General features: G+C 45.8%; 5 protein-coding genes across 5 annotated transcripts; 3 read left to right on the top strand and 2 right to left on the bottom strand.

The window, feature by feature from the left end:
* Nucleotides 1–3804: 3804 nt before the first annotated feature.
* On the bottom strand, nucleotides 3805–5945 carry LAJ45_08349 (uncharacterized protein; the record flags this gene model as incomplete). The annotated part of the gene is made up of 7 exons (XM_046117900.1): nucleotides 3805–4304; nucleotides 4363–4506; nucleotides 4572–4781; nucleotides 4854–4921; nucleotides 4976–5237; nucleotides 5737–5800; nucleotides 5871–5945. 7 exons carry the CDS (start codon nucleotides 5943–5945, stop codon nucleotides 3805–3807), a joined length of 1323 nt encoding a protein of 440 aa, XP_045968826.1.
* Nucleotides 5946–6750: 805 nt separating this feature from the next.
* On the top strand, nucleotides 6751–8204 carry LAJ45_08348 (uncharacterized protein; the record flags this gene model as incomplete). Its single annotated transcript, XM_046117899.1, has 6 exons — nucleotides 6751–6887; nucleotides 6982–7054; nucleotides 7108–7212; nucleotides 7268–7724; nucleotides 7780–8005; nucleotides 8063–8204. The coding sequence occupies 6 exons, from the start codon at nucleotides 6751–6753 to the stop codon at nucleotides 8202–8204; spliced, it is 1140 nt and encodes a 379-aa protein (XP_045968825.1).
* Nucleotides 8205–10565: 2361 nt separating this feature from the next.
* On the top strand, nucleotides 10566–11437 carry LAJ45_08347 (uncharacterized protein; the record flags this gene model as incomplete). The annotated part of the gene is made up of 7 exons (XM_046117898.1): nucleotides 10566–10678; nucleotides 10740–10755; nucleotides 10828–10947; nucleotides 11006–11013; nucleotides 11079–11153; nucleotides 11217–11275; nucleotides 11328–11437. 7 exons carry the CDS (start codon nucleotides 10566–10568, stop codon nucleotides 11435–11437), a joined length of 501 nt encoding a protein of 166 aa, XP_045968824.1.
* A 2434-nt stretch (nucleotides 11438–13871) lies between these two features.
* On the bottom strand, nucleotides 13872–17482 carry LAJ45_08346 (uncharacterized protein; the record flags this gene model as incomplete). Its single annotated transcript, XM_046117897.1, has 4 exons — nucleotides 13872–14247; nucleotides 14307–16696; nucleotides 16750–17067; nucleotides 17168–17482. The coding sequence occupies 4 exons, from the start codon at nucleotides 17480–17482 to the stop codon at nucleotides 13872–13874; spliced, it is 3399 nt and encodes a 1132-aa protein (XP_045968823.1).
* Nucleotides 17483–19097: 1615 nt separating this feature from the next.
* On the top strand, nucleotides 19098–19863 carry LAJ45_08345 (uncharacterized protein; the record flags this gene model as incomplete). Its single annotated transcript, XM_046117896.1, has 4 exons — nucleotides 19098–19136; nucleotides 19196–19253; nucleotides 19312–19386; nucleotides 19610–19863. 4 exons carry the CDS (start codon nucleotides 19098–19100, stop codon nucleotides 19861–19863), a joined length of 426 nt encoding a protein of 141 aa, XP_045968822.1.
* Nucleotides 19864–20220: the final 357 nt, after the last annotated feature.

Raw genomic sequence — 20220 nt, 5'->3', positions numbered from 1 at the left:
AGAACCGGCGGGTCAGCGGTATTCATACCAACACTGACTCTATTTCTATTCGAGATTTTTGATGGGTGTCGCTCACGAGATGGGCTACCCGACGCCGGACCGGTGGAGGTGTAAAGTTTACGTATATTGTACGTAGGGTATTTGTGCTTAAGGATATCGTGGTTTTTTCTACAAATAGATTGACTTGGGCGGAGCCTGACATCACTGCAAGTGTCTTTTCCTCGTGGTTCAAGGCGATTACATGCATGTACCCGGGGGTGCCGGAAAGTGATGCAACGCTTGACCTAGCAACGCCGAAATGTACTCAGAACTTCAACTTTTAACACAACACAATGCTTGGACAGGATAGATATTTTAGTCATACCCATGATAAATGAGTCTCTAGAACAGAGTCTGCAATTTTTCAGGTCATTGGTTTGGGGTTTTTAGCCTGGGGAAGGACAACTTGTGACAAGAGACAGTAATAAAAGGAGAAGCAACAGTCAACCACATCAACTCTCGCCATAACTATGGTCTCCAGCTTCTAAATTACCATAGATTTGCTCCACATTCTGTTAGATAGTTTGGTTGTTGAGAAGTATAGACTATTTAACCGTTGCATCACTTTCCGGTACCCTCGGGTACATGTAGCTATAGTCTTTCAACTTTCGCTTATTTCTTTAGGTATATACAAGCGGAGTGTGGCCTTCGGCCGCCCAAATATACTGAGGGAATGAGGTGCGGGCGGTACTGCGATAGTAATTTCTTAGATTATTGATGTCATTCTGGATTATTGGGTCATCAAAACGTACAGGCATGCACTAAACCTTATCTCCATCTCTCCTTATATGTAATCTGTGATATATTAGCTCTAGTATGCACTCTAAGTCATTCAATGAGTAGCATTAGTATGTACATGTACTTCATGATAAAATGGTATCAGGAAAATTCGACCTTCATATATAAAAATATAGCTGTAGTTCTGTCAATGTTTGTTCTTTTATATCCATCAATTGCAATAGCTACACGCCTTTTAATGCCAGCTCCCTTCTGTCTCGGGAGTACATGTAGTTCTTTGTCGAATCATGATATGCAATCAATATTAGAAATACATGTAGTGTGCTGTAACCAATAGGAGACGTTCCTGGTGACGATGAGGAAGACTATATAATTTAGATAGTATAATATATGTATATATGTATTGCTCTTCGATAATTGCAAAGACTCGTACGCAAGTCGAGGCTTAATAAATATACTGATTGATTACGTCCAGCTTGTAATATGGCTGTAATTGTGTACTTACATACTTGGTGATCAGTACGACATATGCATGTACATATAGTACATGTAGTGAAATCTGCGGCACGCGACCACATATAAAAGCTGTTTCCCCTCTTCCGGCCCTCTAGTTCCCCTCTTTAATTCTTCTTCTTCATATATATTAGAACGACCTTCGTTCGAATCCCTGTTATCTACGGCCACTGTATCGACTCTGTGTCTATCCTAAACCACCCTCCATCAGTATACGTAAGAACGAGCAGAATTTTCAAACCCACATTCTTACACCCGGTGTTGCATCACCAGCTAGGGTTGGTAGCCTATGTGGATACCGTTCTCTGTCGTGTTACTATGGCTTCATACATAAGGTTATATTAAGATGTTTATAATGCTAGTGGATGGATCGCTGAAGGGGCAATCCTCTTCCCAGCAGTGACGTGACTCTACACATATTCGATATTTTTAATTTCTACCGCTCACGAGTTGGGCTACCAGACGCCAGACCGATGGCGGTGTGAGGTTTGCGTATGTAGGGCGTTTGTGCTTAATTACGGATATCGTGTTTTTTCCGCCAGTAGATTGACTTGAACGAAGCCTGACATCACTGCATGCAGTGTCTAGCTTTTCCCTCGTAATTCAAAGCGATTAGTCTTTCAATTTTCTTTTAACATAACATACATGTATATATATATAGCTCTTCGACAGGACTCGTACGTATGTAAGCCGAGGCTAAATATTGATTTATGTAATTACGCCCAGGCTTGTAATGTGGCTGTAATTATATATATATCTAGATCTAGTGATCAGTACGTAAGCTAGTGAAATCTGCGGCATGCGATCATCTATAAAAGCTGTTTCCCCTCTTCACTTCTTAATCTTTTCCCTCATATTAGAACGACCTTCTTTGTTACCTACACTCACTGTGCGTGGAATCCCTTACAGTCATATGCCAAACATCGGCCCTTCAATCCGGAGAAAATAGTTCTGAAACCAACATGTTACTGCCACCGGGCGTTCTAGCATCACTTCATATAGGAATAGTAATTTTCTCCGCTCAGTTCCTATGGCTCCATATATAAATAAATTATACTAAGATGCTTGTGTTAGTGGATCTTCGATGGGGCGGTATTCGGACCACTATCGGCTGTGATGGCGTTCGATGCTTTTAATTTTTACCGCTCGCGAGATGGGCTACCAGATGTCAGGCCGACAGAAGTGTAAGGTTTGCGCATGGAGGGAATTTATATATATATAGAGATGCCTAAGAATATTATGTTTTTATTTTTAGCAATAGGCTGGTTTGAACGAAGCTTGAAATCATGACTGAATGTCTAGTGTTGTTTTCTCGTAACCAAAATCAAGGATATTTGTTTTTCAATTTCAATCTTCACTTGTTGCTTTAGGCATGCCATAATATATAAGGACTTGCACGCAAAACAAGGCCTGCAACACGCCTATAAAAGCTGTTCCCCTCGAGCTCTTCCATTTTCCCCTCTTCCTTACAGAATTATATATATTAATAGAACTCTGTTACCTATAGCTACTAGTGCATGTGAACTCCCTCGTTATATTCCAAACACTCTTCGACCAGGAAGAAACAGTTGAGTTCTCAAACCAGCATTCTTGCACCCCCTGTATCATCAGCTCTAGATCTTATGGCAGTGATGCTGTTCTCCGTCAAATTCTTATGGCACCCTATCTCCTCGGCGGTCAAGCCCAATTTGTATCTGTCGGGTTAACCATATATGGAAGTCGTGATGTTAAAAACCATGGGAATGAATAAATCCGCACATTCATTCCCAATATCTGATAAGATATTGATATATAATCTATTGGTGTGTATCTTCCACACGCCTACCTTCTCCGACTAACCTAACAGATAGTAAGACTATTAGTATATGTAATATACATGCCTGGTAAATTAAATGTACTGCAAATCGAATTTACCCATGTTTAGCAGAAACCGGATTGATATAGCTAGTAAAGGCCTCTTAACAGTGTGTTAGAGTTTAGCTACAGGTTTGAACAGGCCAACTACGGTACCTGACAAGCATCTTTTCCTGCCTTTATTTCTTTTCTATCGTGGTCATATTGGTCTAATTTTTAATACTAGTACATGTAGTTAAAACATGAGAAATCACTCGCAAGCAGTGCGCCAAGACACTGCAGTCCATGCCACAATCCGAACTTCTATGTATCACAACTTGGGACGTTTCGATCAAGATACTAGAACTCCAATGAACTTTCTTGCTCGGGGCGGGTTAGATTATATCTACGGGCTAAGGTTGAGAAGATGATTCCACAATAGTGAAGTCAGTGGTTTTCAGCAAGTATAAAAGTTTGTTTCTTTTTATAGTACTGAAGAAAGTTGAAGCCTAAGGTAGATCAGAACAAGACTATGGGCCGAGGATTTCAGTACAAAATTGAAAAAGAAATGGAAAAATGATATTTTGAACTGAAAGAAAGCAGCACTTTTTAAAAGGAAAAAAAATCACTTTTGGGGGGATATGGATATGGGACCGGGGGGGGGGGGAGATTGAGAAATCACTAATTGCTAGGAATGAAGAAATATCCCCACAGCAGGGAAAGCCCACCAAGCCCCGAAAAGATGAAAAAAACCATGTCCATTCCCACGATAGAAGCCATCACAGGCACGGCGAAGCTGATTGCCCCTGTACCGATCCAATTCGCGACAAGTGCAATTGACTGTGCAGACCCAAGAGAGTTTCTGTGAACGTTGTTGGAAGCAACCATCCAGGGCAATGGACCCAACCCAATGCTGAAAAATCCCACAAAGAAGAAAACCCCGATTGCAGATAGGGCAGAAAAGTGGAAGTACAGTCCGCAGGCGAGAGCAAGCGAGAAAAACGCCATTCCCCCGATCGATGTGAGGAGCAAGGAACGATGAGAAACAATGTCGAAGAGCATTGAAGCACTGATTGTGATGATCAGATTGATGGCAGAAATCCCCGCGTTTAGCCCTCCCGCATACTGTGGGAGCATGTTGCTTAAGATAGCAACCCCGTACATCACGACCGCGTTGATGCCTTATGAACTATTAGAATTATTTAAACTTGAGTGAGGGGGGGTCAGCGAGTAATTTACCAGTAAACTGCTGAACAATCATGATCATAACAACGAGGGCGAAGGAGGCACGATGTTCCCTTTTTGTGACAAAATCAAAAAGCCCAGTTTCAGTATTTTTGGCAGGTGTTTCTTCGAGTAATGGGTCATTCTCCGATGTTTGTTCTACAAATGAATTAGCTCTAAGCATAGGATACTAAAAGGATTGAAAATATAGGGGTGGATCTTACCATTGCCAGTTTCGCTAGATCCAAAGGTATCAAATTCTTCCTCGATTTCACCAGTGCCTCTCAACCTAGCCAACGTTTTTCTCGCAAGTTCCTTGTCTCCATTCTTATATAAAGTCTGTGGAGATTCCGTTACGCCGATAAGCATTACTGCTTGAACTGCCCCGAGGGCGGCCCCAACGAGCATTACGATTCTCCATGTACTTTCCCCATCTGCGGTATATAATTAGAATATGGAAATTACAAAAAAAGAAAAGGAAAATGGCGGATAATGTGACAACTTACTGCACAATGCACCAAGGACTTGGGTAAGCAGAATTCCAACATTAATTGTAACCTGTGTGGTCGCCCCTCTGTAGAGAAAAGTTAGAAAGTAAATTGAGAGAATTGAATGAAGGTAGACTTACAGCCTTCCCTTTGAGCCAGGTGGGGCCAAGTCGTTGATAAAGAGGGGGACCACAACAGTGACAGCTCCCGCTGCTACTCCGGAAAGCAACCGTCCCAAAACTAACAGAGTGACATCCTGGGCGACAGCCTTCACAAGCCCTCCGGCGATATAAAGGAGCGAAGTTACGAAGACCGTTTTCTTGGGGCCGGTCCACTGCAAGATCTGGGACGCGAGGAGAGCTCCAAGGAGCCCCCCAAGCGCAAAGACAGAACTGGCAGCGCCTAAAAACATACTCTTATTAGTCGTTGCGTTTCCAAAACTAGTAGTAAAGATGGAGAAAAGATTACTCGTTGAACTATTTAAGGGATAAGGAAAAGACAAAAAAAAAGAAGGGGAAATAGCGGCAAATAGCCAGATGATAGTGTATACGAATTATCCAGCATTATAAAACGATGAAAATCAAAGGGAAGTTTAAGAGATAGATGATATCGAGGAAACAAAAATCCTCAGAATAGTGATAGTATTGATGAGAATGGGAGCGACGAATATTATGAAAACAGAAAACTAGATAATGAATATTTGCAGTGGATAAATAAGTAACAAATGTAATGAAAATGATAAAAAAGTATATATTGGGCAGTGAAAGTATACTAGCAAACAACGATAAGAGTCAAGAATTTAAAAGATGTGAAGCATCGAGATTATATGAAGAATTGATATAATGTGAATAAAGATAATATGAACAATTAAGATGATGCGAAGAATGAGTATGATACTGACCTAATTGGGCGTCGTTGAGGCCAAGGTTATTCCTGATGGCCTTTTCAGGCGCGTTTAACTCCGCCTATAGTAGTAATAGTAGGTTAGTATTAATATGAAGTAAATGTGTATCAAACTCTTATCAGAGCACTTACAATTGAAAATCCAAAGAGAGTGGTGCCTAGGGCAAGCGTGAGAATAGAGAAATACAATGACCAGGTATAAGTCATTGTAGATGATCAAGAAGATGATATGTAGGGGAGTATGAAGATAAAACTGTTAAAAGAAAGAGGAAGGAAGGAGAAGAAAGAGAAGAAGAAGAGGGAGAAGAAGGGCTTAAATAGTAATTGGAGCCCTCGAGCGAGCCCTCAAGCGGCCAAAATCAACTTTAGTACAGTCTTGGAAAAAGTCCAGTCAGTGAGTGCGTAAGCTGTGAGTTCCTCCCTTTCTTTCCCGTGCGGGTCAGGAGTTGTGAGTTTTGCTACTAAAATATGTAAAATATGTATACGCCTTCTCTACTAGTAGTACGCAGGCCTCAGTCGCAGTTGTAAGAAGATGGGCGACGCGACGGTTGTAGCTCCATTTATGTACCTACTAAACTCTCCCTCCCCTGTCTGCGAGTCTGCGACGCAGCCAACAGCCTAATGTTACACAGAATCTCAGATCCCCATAACAACAAGCCACACAAGCGTTCCGCGGCTCTGTGACCGATTTTCCCGGTGGAATTGAATTAAGGCTGATTTGAGCTGCCAGCTTGAACATCATAGAAAAGTACATGTAGGTACAAGATAGGTCATATCGCTATCAACCCCACGATTTAGTTCCGCAAAAGTTCTGGTGTCGAGAAATCCACTACACTTATTTCGGCCCCGGCCCTCAACTGATTGGTCGCATGCGATAGGGAGCTCAACGTCGTCGACAAGAAGCACGATCGCTGCGGAAACCCGGGTCTGCAAACCCACTACTGTTACCGTCTCGTCCACCACCTCCGACCAGCACCGCAGTTTTTCGTCGCGACAGCTTCGAGTGCACGATATGCCCCCTTATAGAAGTAAGGTTCGGGTTCTGGACCGCTACCAGATAATCGGGTTTATCTCTAGCGGTACATATGGTAGGGTCTACAAGGCAAGGAGTAAGCTTGCGGGAAATACAAAGGAGTTCGCCATCAAGAAGTAAGACTCGTTCTATTTCCCGTTATATCTTATTGCGTTGCCTAAGTAAACGCGAACATTATCCTAATTTAGTTTTCTCCTCTCTCTACAATAGGTTCAAGCCGGACAAAGAAGGCGAAATCATACAGTACACCGGAATATCTCAATCTGCTTGTAGGGAAATGGCTGTGGGTATATTCCTCTACGCTCTAGGTAGCTTAAAGCTGACTCGGTGCTGTAGCTATGTAGTGAATTGGGCCACGAGAATATAATCCACCTACACGAGATCATACTGGAAGACAAGTGCATTTACATGGTCTTTGAGTACGCCGAACATGACCTTTTGGTACTGCATCCTGGTTAACTTGATAAATAATTACCATTTCGCTAATCATTCGCAGCAAATAGTTCACTTCCATTCCCACCCAGAACGTCGCCTAATACCGGAGGCGACTGTAAAATCTATTCTGTGGCAACTGCTTAATGGCGTCTCCTATCTTCACCAGAACTGGGTTTTGCATCGAGATCTTAAACCCGCCAATATAATGGTGACCGCGGCGGGTGAGGTTAAGATAGGTGATTTGGGTCTGGCGAGACTGTTCTGGAAGCCATTACAGAGTCTATACACCGGAGATAAGGTGGTTGTAACTATATGGTACAGAGCTCCTGAGCTATTGCTTGGTAGTAAACACTATACTGCAGCAATAGACCTTTGGGCTGTGGGATGTATTTTCGCTGAGCTATTGGCTCTCAGACCAATATTCAAGGGCGAGGAAGCCAAGATGGAGAAGAAAAGTACCGTGCCATTTCAACGAAACCAGATGCAGAAGATTATTGAGATACTTGGAATGCCTACCAGTAAGTTAACTCCCATTCACTCTCATCGGGACCGGAAACTTATAAAGTTTTATAGAGGAGAGATGGCCGGGTGTAGTCCAACAACCTGAGTTTGGTCAATTAAATGGTTTCAAGCCATCGCCAAATGTTCTTGAAGGGTGGTACCACCAGATCGGCGCTACAAATGCATTAGGATTCCAACTTTTGTCAGGGCTGTTGAATTATGACCCAACTCAACGACTGACTGCGCAAGCAGCGCTGGAGCACCCATACTTTACTGAAGGTGCCAAATTGACTTTAAAGTAAAGCGTCCCCCGCCCTTTATATCTTGCAAGATCATTACTTACGTTTTCAAACAGTGCATTTGAGAGTCAGTCAGTTGAGTATCCTCACCGCAGAGTAAGTCAAGAAGACAACGACATATCATTACCGGGAACAAAAAGGAGCGGATTGCCGGACGATTCATTAGGGGGTTCTAGGAAGAGAATTAAGGAGGGCTGATTATGCCAGTATTAAGAGATGACGAGTTTGAAGAAAAAAAAGAGAGAGAGATGGGTTAGCTAAAATCGGTCGGTGAGAGAGTATATGTAGGTTATTGGAAAACTATTATAACATTAAATTTGTAACAATACTTTGTTTAGAGTACAACATATAATTAGCTATATAGGGTGCGGCGTTCTTATGTTCGTACGGATAATATTCACCTAAATTCACAAAACAAAATGTTGTGCAAAGTGTTAAGTATTCCAGACGGAAGTGTGTGGCGGTGCACCGAGTGATTGCAACAGCAACCTGCGTCTTCTCCCTGCCAATGTAAGTTTTTAAAGCACATGTAACGACCTGCCTTCCTTTGCAGCTAGCTACAAGTAACAAATGGACTCTTCGGCAACTGTATTCTTGCGTCACATAATGGCGGCTGGCCCAGTGGGTCACAGATTGTCGCTATCAAGTCATAGAAATTGTCGATATTGCCCGTCGACAGAGAAAGCGGCAGGGACTACCGAGAACGGCGTAGCCTGTCAACTTATTTACATGAATGATATTGGTAGCTGTGACCTCTCGACCACGAGTCGATAACACGGTTGAACAGCCCGCTAACGGGTCAAGAAGTCAGCGAGTATTCATGTGCCTACAACATGTGTACTCGAGACTACATGTATTATCTGAAGATTGCGTACTCAAATCCTTCTCTGCCCTAGGGCAAGGGGATAGATGGCCAGCGTGACTGCTTATATGAATATGGGCACAATACTATGTGTAAATTCACCATACCGCAGATAACAGATGAGGAGGCTTAGGTAGGCAGGATCAGGTCTCGTACCTGTCCCTACGAACAGCTCGCTGTTCATGTTACGTGAGTGAGTACATATGAAATTATTCTACCTGCTACCTAATATATCCGCTTTATTTCTACCTTACTACTATCTCTCGTTCAATATCCCTTCTTTTAGTCTCTAGTCTCGTGCCCAGCCCGTTACTTGCAGCAAGCTGCCCACAAGCAGACGGGTTGGGGAGGAGCCTACCCTTCTCTCTGTGCCCCTCGCTCTGGTCGTCCACATTTCATCCGACGCACACACCTGTCTCTCCGTCCTACTCTAGATCTAGCTCTATGCCTATCTCCTTATAGTTTTCAGTGTGGTCCATGACGGTGTCGACACAAATCCACCCTGAGATCAGCCTCCGAAACTTGAGGTCGGGCACAATCAGAGACGAACGAGGCCGAATAGTCTCAAAGTATTCCCTAGCTTTCAGTGTATTCTTCACTTACCAGTACACAAATGTCTCTATATAGCGTCATCTATCTATCGCCTTTCTACTTCCTCCCCTAGACTTCTCTCTAGAAATCTCTTCCACCTAGCTCCCTCTGTATATCTTCCTCTATCGTTCTTTTCCCTCTATAGCTATAATGCGTGTACATATTTTCTCTGTCTCTGAGCTGTGTCTTTGATTAGCCCTCTCTAAACACCCTTCATGCGTTCCTTATACCTCTTGAGTTCTTCTGTATTCCCGGCCCTGCCGCATTTCCATATGTACTGTCTTACTTGCACTGCCCTTGACTACTTCATATAACTCCATTTGTCTTCCTTCTTTAGCTATACCTGTTTCGTCTTTCTGTCCTGCACTTAACCGAAAGAGAATCTTAGTAGAGAGCCGCGGCTAATTAATCAGCGGGAGAGCTCTAGATTATAAGGAAACGGAAGTTTGCTCTCTCCGGTTCCTCACAGATCTAATAAACAATCCTGATCGGGAAGGACGCTAGGGGTCACTAAATCGGATGCAGTAGCAAATATTGAAGTCTACAAACGGTCCTGGGTACATTATATATATAGAGCTACATATTGTAGCAAATTTACAAAAAAGAAACGAATCCAAGGATTTAGAGTTAGCTAAGAAGTCTTGAGCCGCTAAATAATTGTATTTCGTCAGCTATCTTATGGGCGGGCTATGATGTAGGCCTAAATGGCTGAATTGATTGTATTTACTATTCATATAATTGGGGCTCAATTAACCCTCGGCACCAACGGTTGATGCTGTGCACGGTTTTGACAAATACGTGCATAGCAATACATGGTGGTTGAGCAGACGACGTTATGTGACCAGGGTAGTGAAAGATCGGACATGATGAGCAGGCATCTCGCTTATCAGTGGACTTGCCGAAGGAACATTCGATGACATATGACAGCATCCAGATCGCCGAGCTCGGGACGGGCTAACCCTTTCATCCGTTCTGGTCGAGTATTTCTTCTTCCTTTAAGACCCTTCTTCTTCTCACATATCTTCCTACTTGCATCAGCCGCATTCAGATACATCCCATACACAAACACACACACAACAAACAAATATCACACTTCACGCATCACAATGGCATCTGCTACTACTTTCTACGACTTGAAGCCTCTTGACTCCAAGGGCCAGGACTATGACTTCAACGAGCTCAAAGGCAAGGTCGTCCTGATTGTCAATGTTGCTAGCAAGTAATACACCCCTTTCTTCTTCCAGTCTACCGCACAGGTTTGCTAATAAACGGTGGTACAGGTGTGGCTTCACTGGTGTAAGTAGATTCTGCTGTGAGACATGGAATCGAATAATAAATGAATACTGAACACCCAACCTTTCTCTATAGCAATACGAAGGCCTCGAGAAGATCTACGAGAAATACAAGGATGATGGATTGGTCGTTCTCGGGTTCCCCTGCAACCAATTTGGTGGACAGGAGCCCGGCACTGCTGAGGAGATTCAAAACGTATGAAAAGCCATGTATTCCTACTCCTAAAATATAATTATACTAACTCATTGTTTAGTTCTGCACGTATGTAAACCCTCATTTAATTCTAACAACTTACCTGAGTCCTGTCCTTCTAACTTTGTGTAAAGAGTGAACTACGGTATCAAGTTTCCTATTCTTGGAAAGATCGACGTAAACGGTGACAAGGCTTCTCCGGTTTATGAGTATTTACACCCCCCCCCCCCCCTTTGCGATTCTTAACAATTACTGATAAACTATTATCTCAGATATCTCAAGAGCCAGAAATCTGGTATGATGGGACTCAAAATGATCAAATGGAACTACGGTAAGCTCTACGCGCAGAATTTAGTCTCCAAAATTTCCTAACATCAAGCCAGAGAAATTCCTCATCGGTAGGGACGGAAAGGTTGTTGAGCGCTGGGCCTCAACAACCAAGCCCGAGTCCTTGGCAACGGCCATCGAGAAGGAGTTGGCTAAAACAGCCTAGCTATCGAAGTTGTAGCTTCTGGTATTTGTAATACAGCTCTTTATTATACCTTGCAGTTTCGATTTCCTGTATACTAGCTTGTTTTCCTTCCTGGGTTCAGCCTTGAGCTGAAACCATAATATCAATGCGTATTGCGTAATATTGTGCCCTTGAACCGTTGAATTCTGCAGTCACCTGGAGCATGCTACAAATTTGAAACCTGTAAAAAAAAAAACACCAAAACTACATATATGCCTTCTCGATGCACAAATCAGAGCCACCTCAAAGCGAGTCCTTGATACCGATAATAGAGGCTCTTCTTAATCAATCGTCCAAATGACGAATATCACGTTGATCCTTGTCCACAAGATTCAAACCCGGCCTCCGGCAGAGACCACAGACGTTGACTTTGACTAATCGCTCAGCCCTGTGGCCCTTTCCGAGGGTCTAGACCACGTCTAAATAGAGAAACACTAACCACATTTAACCTGAAAGCCGTTGGATTTCGCCCTTGGTAAAGGCCGTCGAGTGATATCTTATGACGTTGCATATCATGCATTGAACTCTATTGTTCAAAGTTCAAACCTACACAACGCTAAGCTTTGTTATAGTGATCCAGTGACGTACAGAAAGCTTGAACACTGTATATGTCTCTCCTCTTATATTAAAAAAATTATTATCAGCTCTGTCAGCCTTTAAGGCCGGTTGCATCAACGTTGATCTGAGTCATGGGCAGTTGAATTCATGAAAGAGGGCGCCAGAGTTAAATCTCGGTGGCTACAAGAAGAAAAGAAAGAAAAGGAAATTTAAGGCAGACAGGTATGTCCTACCGCCACACGGGGCTTGGAGAAGCGTTAGTCCGCGGAGGTTGACCTAGTGGCGGTTTCTCGTGAAAGCAGTGCTGGTAATGACCCACGACCCGTAATGACCGGTCAGTGTTACGACCGGGTCGAGGACCCATGGGTCGTAGAAGGCAATGAGCTAGGCCGTATCCTCGGTGAAAGGGTAAATAAAAATAAGACAAGAGGCCGGCCCCTCCCTCAGTCTTGCGGTTGCGTCGCCGAACTGAGCTTTCAATTAAGAATATGAATATGACAGAACTTGGGATCGATGGAAGGTCACTGAGAGGGGCAGCGTGCGTGGTTGAGGGGAGACGGAGTCGGCCGTAAGATACGGATACGGCCATAACAGACCACCAGTATTATCCCGAATAGAGTGATCTCTTCCCAGGCTTGGTGGGTTCATTGATGACTGCCTGGGAGTGGGGGATACCGGCGGAAGCTAGAAGCCCACATGCACCGCAAGGATACCTCGGCGTGGCTGAAATAAATTTGTCAAGATGATATTATGCATGGTGGGAGTGAGTGGCCTACACACCCGAGAATTTAGAAGTCATTATGCTATAATTTGTTGGTCTGTGAAATATCGAGTGTCCTATTAATGTAGAGCTCTGTATAAACATCTAATAACTAGGTGGGCTTGCGGTGTGCCAAAATGTAGATAATATGAATCCCAAATCTATGATAACCACAAATTCAGTGCCTCTGAAGGCCGAAGTGTGGTCTCTATAAGGGCGTCTCGAGATTCGAAACCCGTGTTATAGGAAACGACAATAAACCTCAAAGATATGCCCAACCCCAGATACCTTATCAACTCCATAAATGACACCCCCAGGGGCTATACATGTAGTTACTTCACACCGACCCTCAACTATAGCTAACATCAAGCCACATCTTAAAGCCAAGCCTGGATACTATCAAAAAAGAATTGAACAAGCCATTGTCATTACCCCCCCTCCCCGGGTATTCCAGCTGCATGATATGCATGTCGCAATTGATATAAATTATTAAGGTTATTTTTTATTCCTTCTCTACTCGTCAACTCCCCATCTCCCCATGCCAATCTCCCCCATGACCTCCCAACCACACACCACTATATCCACCCCTAGCTCCTCCCACTCTAATTATTCCAAACATAAGCCCGACCCCCGCTTTAATAACGAAACGATACGGGTACCTTCATGTATATACAGAATACAGAGAAGCATGCATAGCTGTACAAAAGGGTAGTGCTAAAAAAGAAAGAAGCACAAAAGAAGAAAAACAAAAAAACTCCACCCTCTTCCCTAAATCCCATCCATCACGCCTGCCTACTACCTGCTTGCTCGCAAATTACAACAATAGTTACAAAACGCAAAACGAGCAGAAAAAAACACGCAAACTCTCAGACGCGCACACTCTCACAAAAAGAGGGGAAGACGAAACAGTGAAGTGGGAGGAGGGGTAGAAGGAAAAAAAAATCTCATTGTAAAAAAAAGTGTAAAAAAAAAAACCCAACCAAATAGCCAAAACCAACCGTCCAACCAACCAACGAACCAATACACAATATATCATTTAAGGCGTAACACGTCCAATTCCATCCCAGTTAAACTTTCTTATATTTGCATTCACCCACACTAACTTGCAGGTGTCATTTTCAGTTCACCAAGTTGCTTATTTTTGATCGTCGACATTGTCAGCCCCACAGGTGTATCTGGGGGTGCTGGCGTCGCCGCGCGACTCGCGGGTGTACTTCTGTTGTGTGCCATGTGGCTCCTTACGAGGTGTCCTGCGGCAAGTGCTGAGCAGAGCGAGAGCTCACCGGCGAGGACGGCGGCGGCAATAATGCGGGCAAGTTTGCGGGCGTTATCACCGGGGTTGGTGGCGTGGGCGCCGCGGACGCCGAGAAGGTCGAGCATGGCGCCTTGGGGCTCGAGGATAGTGCCACCACCAATGGTTCCAACCTCGATACAGGGCATAGAGACGGAGATCTGGAGGGCGCCTTCACGGGTTCTGTGGGATGTTAGACAACTCTTCATTACTGATATCGGGGGGTTGATTTATAAGCTTACCTCTTCATGACGGTGATACAGTTAGATGATTCGACATTCTGGGCAGGATCCTGTCCGGTGGCCAAGAACAATGCAGTAACAATGTTTGCAGCATGGGCGTTGAAACCACCAACACTTCCAGCCATGGCAGATCCAATAAGGTTTTTTGCGGTATTCAGCTCGACCAAGGACTCGACATCACTCTTAAGGACGCTCTTGACAACATCGGCGGGAATGATTGCTTCAGCAACCACGCTCTTTCCACGTCCCTCAATCCAGTTAACAGCAGCGGGTTTCTTATCAGTGCAGTAGTTTCCAGAAACAGAAATGATAGCCATGTCGTCAAATCCACACTCAGTGCTCATAACGTGCAAAGCGTACTCAACACCCTTGGAGATCATGTTCATTCCCATAGCATCACCGGTAGTGGTTCGGAAACGGATGTAAAGGTAGGTGCCTGCGAGTGCGGTGCCGATGCTTTGGAGTCTTGCAAATCTGGAGGTAGAGTCGAATGCCTTCTTGAGCTTTGCCTGTCCTTCCTTGCCGTCGATCCAGTTCTTTGCGGCACCAGCACGACGGACATCCGGGAATTCAACAACAGGCCCTCTGGTCATACCATCACCAGTGAGAACAGTGACAGCTCCACCGCCGGCGTTGATGGCCTTGCAACCACGGGAAGTACTAGCAACGAGAACACCTTCAGTGGTAGCCATGGGGATGAAGAAGTCTTCGCCATCGATGTTGAGGGGTCCAGCAATACCAACGGGGAGAGGCATGTAGCCAATGACGTTTTCACAGCAGGCGCCAAGAACACGGTCGTAATCGTAGTGCTCGTATGGCAGAAGCGATCTTTCGAGAAGAGCGGTCTTGTCAGCGGTAGCGGGGGTTCTTGAAATAACAGATCGTCGAATCTTGACAGCACGGGTAGTATCCGCAAGAGTCTTTTCCAAAGCATAACCGGGAATCTTGTTGCGGAGGGATAGTTCGATGGCCTCAACATCACTGAGCTCCTTTCCACGCTTCTCCTTCAACAAGGCCTCACATTCGGCGACTGTACGGCCAGACTCGGAGGTGTTTGACTGGGTAACAGATGCCTCGACAGATCTCTGCCTGTCACCACCACATGTGCAGTTTACAGCCAAAATACGCTCAACGGGGCGAGGCTTGTTCTCAGTATCCTGGGCCTTCTTTGCCTTCTGACTCAATTCGGCCTCCAGTGTCTGTGATGATTCCTTCACACTCCATCTCGCGGCATTGAAGAGGTATCCGTTGAGAACCAAGCTGAGGGCCAGGGCAACGATAATCCACTTGCTCAAAACGGGGTCTTCCAAGCTCTTCAACAACCCCTCGACGACCTTACTTCCAACACCCTCCACAAACAAATCGGATCCATCATAATCACCAAGAACCGAATCACGACCATTGACAGAGGCAGAAGGGTAGCTAGCGCTCGGGAAGCGCAGCTCATACTCAATGGGTCTCAAAACAGTAACAACAGTTGAACCATCAACAGGGAGCAGGAATTCCAGCGCGCTACCGGCAACCTTCCAGACATCTACGTCGGGAATGGCAGTCTCACTTTCCTGAGCGATAACTGTAGAGCTACCGCTATCCCTAAATGGCAGAGTGCACAGATTGAAGACATTGACCAGGACGAATCCGGAAACCATCAACACCTTGAACCTCCCCACGCTGGAATCCTTGACGCGCTTTCCGAAAACAACGGTGCCCTCGTCGGCAGTGTCGGTGGTGCCATCCTCACCTTTTGCAATCTGGCGCGGCCATTCATTTGACCGGGCGACGTTCTCCGCCACTGTGTGGCTAACACCATCCTCCTCAAGAGCCTTACGGAGCGCCACATGACGCTTGATCCTGTTGATCTCAAGTTTAACAACCAAGATCGCCGTGTAAAAGGTGAAAAGAAGGATACAGTCAAACGCCAAGATCCAACCGGCGAGGAAACAGAACTGCCTCAGACCACCTTGTACCCCTGACGCGGCGCCGAGAGCAAGAACGATAATTTCGATGACGTAATCGCGAACGATTTGGAACCCCTTATCCTGGACGGCGGTGAGAACAGCCTCTTGGATGGATGAGCCACCCTGTTTCTTCTTCTGGGAGGCCAACGAAGCTTCCAACACAGCCCTCGTAAGAATAATAGGCTTCTCGAATCCAATTGTGACTACCAAGAATGGCAGCCCTTCGGAAAGGAGGACCATGTTGATGGGAACACCAAGCTTATGCGTCGTAATCGATGCGAACAGGAAGGCGAAGCTGGATGAGCACAAGACAGTCGCGGCAAGCCAGAAGTTAGACCCTAGCCGGCGCATCGACAAAAATAGTGACAGGAACGTAAGGTGCATCGAGAGGTATCCCAGGAACATGATCGCAATATCAAGCGGATCGGCATTCTGCTCAAATTATCAGATGAGAATAGGGGGCTACGTAACGCATGAGATCATACCTGAATCAACTGCTTGAAATTTTCAATTGTACTTTGGGCTCTCTCTATCCAGCTGCCAGAGGCATTGCTACGGGCAGACTGCATGACCCAGCGCCGCGTCTTCTCGCCCTCCTCGGACTTTTCGGCATCAGCAGTGGGTAGTTCGGAGACGGAGTTGACGAAGCTGGAGATTTCATCGTAGGGAAGAGCGTAGACGATGGTAGATTCCTCAGTTGAGGGGACAATTGAAGCAATAGAACCATTCGGGGGGATCGGTGCAGAGAATCCATTCAAGTCCTTTGGGAACGAGAGCGTCAGGAGAGCTAGCTGCGTTGCAGACTGTAACAATTGCAATGATGTTGGTCAATAAAAAGAAACTCTCAAAGGCTAAGGTGCAAAAGGGAATAAATGATTGTTGGGGGAAAAGAAAAAAACATACCTCATACCCATCATTCCCAATCTCCTTCCACTTCCACTGCGTCTCCTCACCCACAGCAACGCGGGCACTCCCGTCCATCAACGACAGATTCTTCTTCGACCCGCCAAATGCCCATCTCATAGCACTGCGGTCAAACAGGCTGTTCTCCAGTATAGAAATGTATGTTGTTGAAGCCAGCAGAGCTATGATGACGATCGTGTGGATAGGGTGAATGCACGCGCTTTTTGAGAGCGTCTGCACCAGCGGCGTGAACGGGTCCCATTGCGGCGGCGGCTTCTTTGTCGTGAGCGACGGCGGAAGGAGAGGAAGCTGCATTTCTGCTGACTGCTTCGTGCTTCTGGTGAGGGTTCTGGCTGGTTGGTGGGAAAACCTCAATTGAAGCAGGAATAGGGAAGGGGAAAGGGAACGAAAAAACAGGAGGAAAAGGAAGTAAGTAGTAGTAGTAAAGGTAGAGCAGTAGTAAAATAGTAATAGCCCCCTCCTGCTAGGTACTTTACCTACTCGTGCTATCCACCCCCCGGGCAAGGAAGCTGGATTGGATTATTGGGTTTATTTTATTGGAAGTGAGATTCTGAGGACAACAACCCCTGTCAGTTCAAATTTCCGGGTCCGTTCCACCCCCCATACCACCTCCCTTTTTCTTGTGCGCTTTGCCCCTGAAAATCGTGGGTAGCGGGCTCCGGGTTGGGGATGCATAAGCATTTTTTATTTTTTATTTTTTATTTTTCTTTTGGGGAGAGCTCAACAAGACGATACAATTGGGGGTGAGGTGAGCCTCAACTACATACATTGAAAGAAAGAAAGTAAGAGAGAGAGAGAAAAAATGGGGTATTGTTTCCCAGGGACGTGACGACATGAGGGTTTATCTTTCCTGTGCGCGCGCGCAACCCAACCAAAGTAGACTCGAGAGGTTACATAACTTGGTCTGTACGTACCTTGTAGACCAACACTACTTGCACCCACCCCAACACAACGCTCGATAATGGCAGATAAGGGCCTCCCCCGATTGCGCAAGAGAGGGAAAAAAATGTTATTTTTCCCGAGGTTATTGATTGTCGATAATGTATGTAAGTGAGGTATGTGTATGCCGACAACTACATGCAGTAGAAGTACATACGACCTTAGGTATGGATAAAAAGGCCTGCCACAGGGACGTGTTCTGGTAGAGTACTCTCTACTTTGCCTACGTTGAGGAACGTTGATGCGGAGATAGCTAGTTCGGCGCAAGCCAGCAAGCAGAGCAGGATCGCAGGGATGGATCTGCAGCAGCCGGCGGGCGGGTGGGGGGTGGGGGGGGGGGGGGGGGGGGGAAGGGAAGGAGGGAGGAGGAGAAGGTGGATAACGGACGAGTACTAGGTACCTAAGACCTATGTAGATAGAGTAGGAGAGGCTGCCAGGCCGAGTAGAGTAACGAAGGAAGCAAAGGTAGCTGGGAGTATAGTAGAGAGGAGTGAGATTCACAATCCCAAGGACATTTGTTTTTGTCTTTGTCTTTATCTACCTCTCTCACTCACTTGCTACCTATCCTACCTCGATCCACAGCTGTGTCCATAGTAGGTCAGATGCGCCTGTTTTGTTGAGTGTTGATGGCGGAGAAGCGGCATATCTCAGTTCTGTCTGTGTCTGTGCACACGCCACTTGTTCTATTCTGGATGTGGAATAGCACTCCGTCTAGCTACTCTAGCTAGTCACCGAAACTGTCTGTCCATCGTAAGAAAGAAAAGAAACAATCAGTCAATCAATCAATCAATCAATCAAATCATGATCATTATGATCGATTGGGAGAACATACCGACATATACTTTAGAGAAAGTGAGAGAGCGAATAAACTGCAATCCCGCATGCCCCGTCCAGAACAGCACAAATCAGAACCCACCTTCATCTCTGCGCCGTTGCGGCACGTGTTTTGCGTCTTTCGATTCCCCGTTCCATGCATCTTCCAAATCCTCTCTCCCGGCGGTCCAGACAGGTCTGTCGTTTGTTCACCTCACACCACACGCGCGCCCGTTGAAACAAAACGCGTAATAGTCCTTACTTTCACTGCCTGTGATCATTACCCCACCACCACTACCGCGATTCGCGATCAGTGAGTGGTTCAATTAAGCTCCCCCACACTATCCATTCATAGAGAGGCTTCAATTAAGCTCCCCCACAGAAGTCAGGTGTCAATAAGCTTGTTTTCCCTCCCTCCCACGCAGCTAACCTGCCCTCCGCACCAGGTAAGTACAAGTCATCCCACAACCACGGGCCAGGTCAGAGTGATCCTCACCCTGCCTATTCTACCTACCATATAAATAGCTCTGCACACATCCACGCACAAAACCCAAATCTAAGTCCGCAATGGCCACTCCCACCCCACCAAGCCCCTACCAGCCCCTCCTCACCCAAGATAAGCCACTCTCTTCCACCCCTCCCCTCGCTCTCCACACTAACCCCCCCCAGCACTCATTAGGCTGCAACCTCTTCTCGACACCCTCCGCCAGCAGCACACGCAGCTGCGCGCTCAGAACGACAAGCTTGTGCGTGTGGGCGTCGCCATGGAAGGCACACTACGGCCCGTGGAGGAGGGGATGCGGATTGAGCGGGAGAAGCGGGCAGCGGAGGAGGCCGCCGGGAGGACAAAATATGGGGGCGGGAGGGGCGCGGGAGAGGAAGGAAGGGGTGATGAAGGTGTTAGGAGTGTGGGGGGCAAATGATAATGGAAATGATCGTTCTGGCAGGAATTTATCTGCTAGTTTGTTTTGTAATTTTAGCCTGTTGAATACAGTTATTCTTCAAGGGCGAATGGTAAAAATAGTAGCAAACTTTCAATTAATAGGTAATAAGTAAGCAAACCAAGCAGATAAGCAACAAAGTACAGGTACATAGTAGATACGCATTCTACAACCGCTGCAACCGTTCTCAAGCACAATCCAGCACTCGTGCCCCCCCAAACCCCCAACGAATAGAGCTTGCAGTGAAAAAATTACCGCTCCCCTTCTCAGCAGAAGCTATATTGACCCCCTTCGCACCACGACATACACCCATGCTGGTCGTATATACAAACAAGTTAT

The sequence above is a fragment of the Morchella importuna genome (assembly GCF_003444635.1).
Source record: "Morchella importuna strain M04M26 chromosome Unknown Morimp01GS029, whole genome shotgun sequence".
Lineage (NCBI taxonomy): Eukaryota > Fungi > Ascomycota > Pezizomycetes > Pezizales > Morchellaceae > Morchella > Morchella importuna.
The sequence above is the reverse complement of the archived record's forward strand: the minus strand, read 5'-3'. Positions and strand labels throughout refer to the sequence as shown.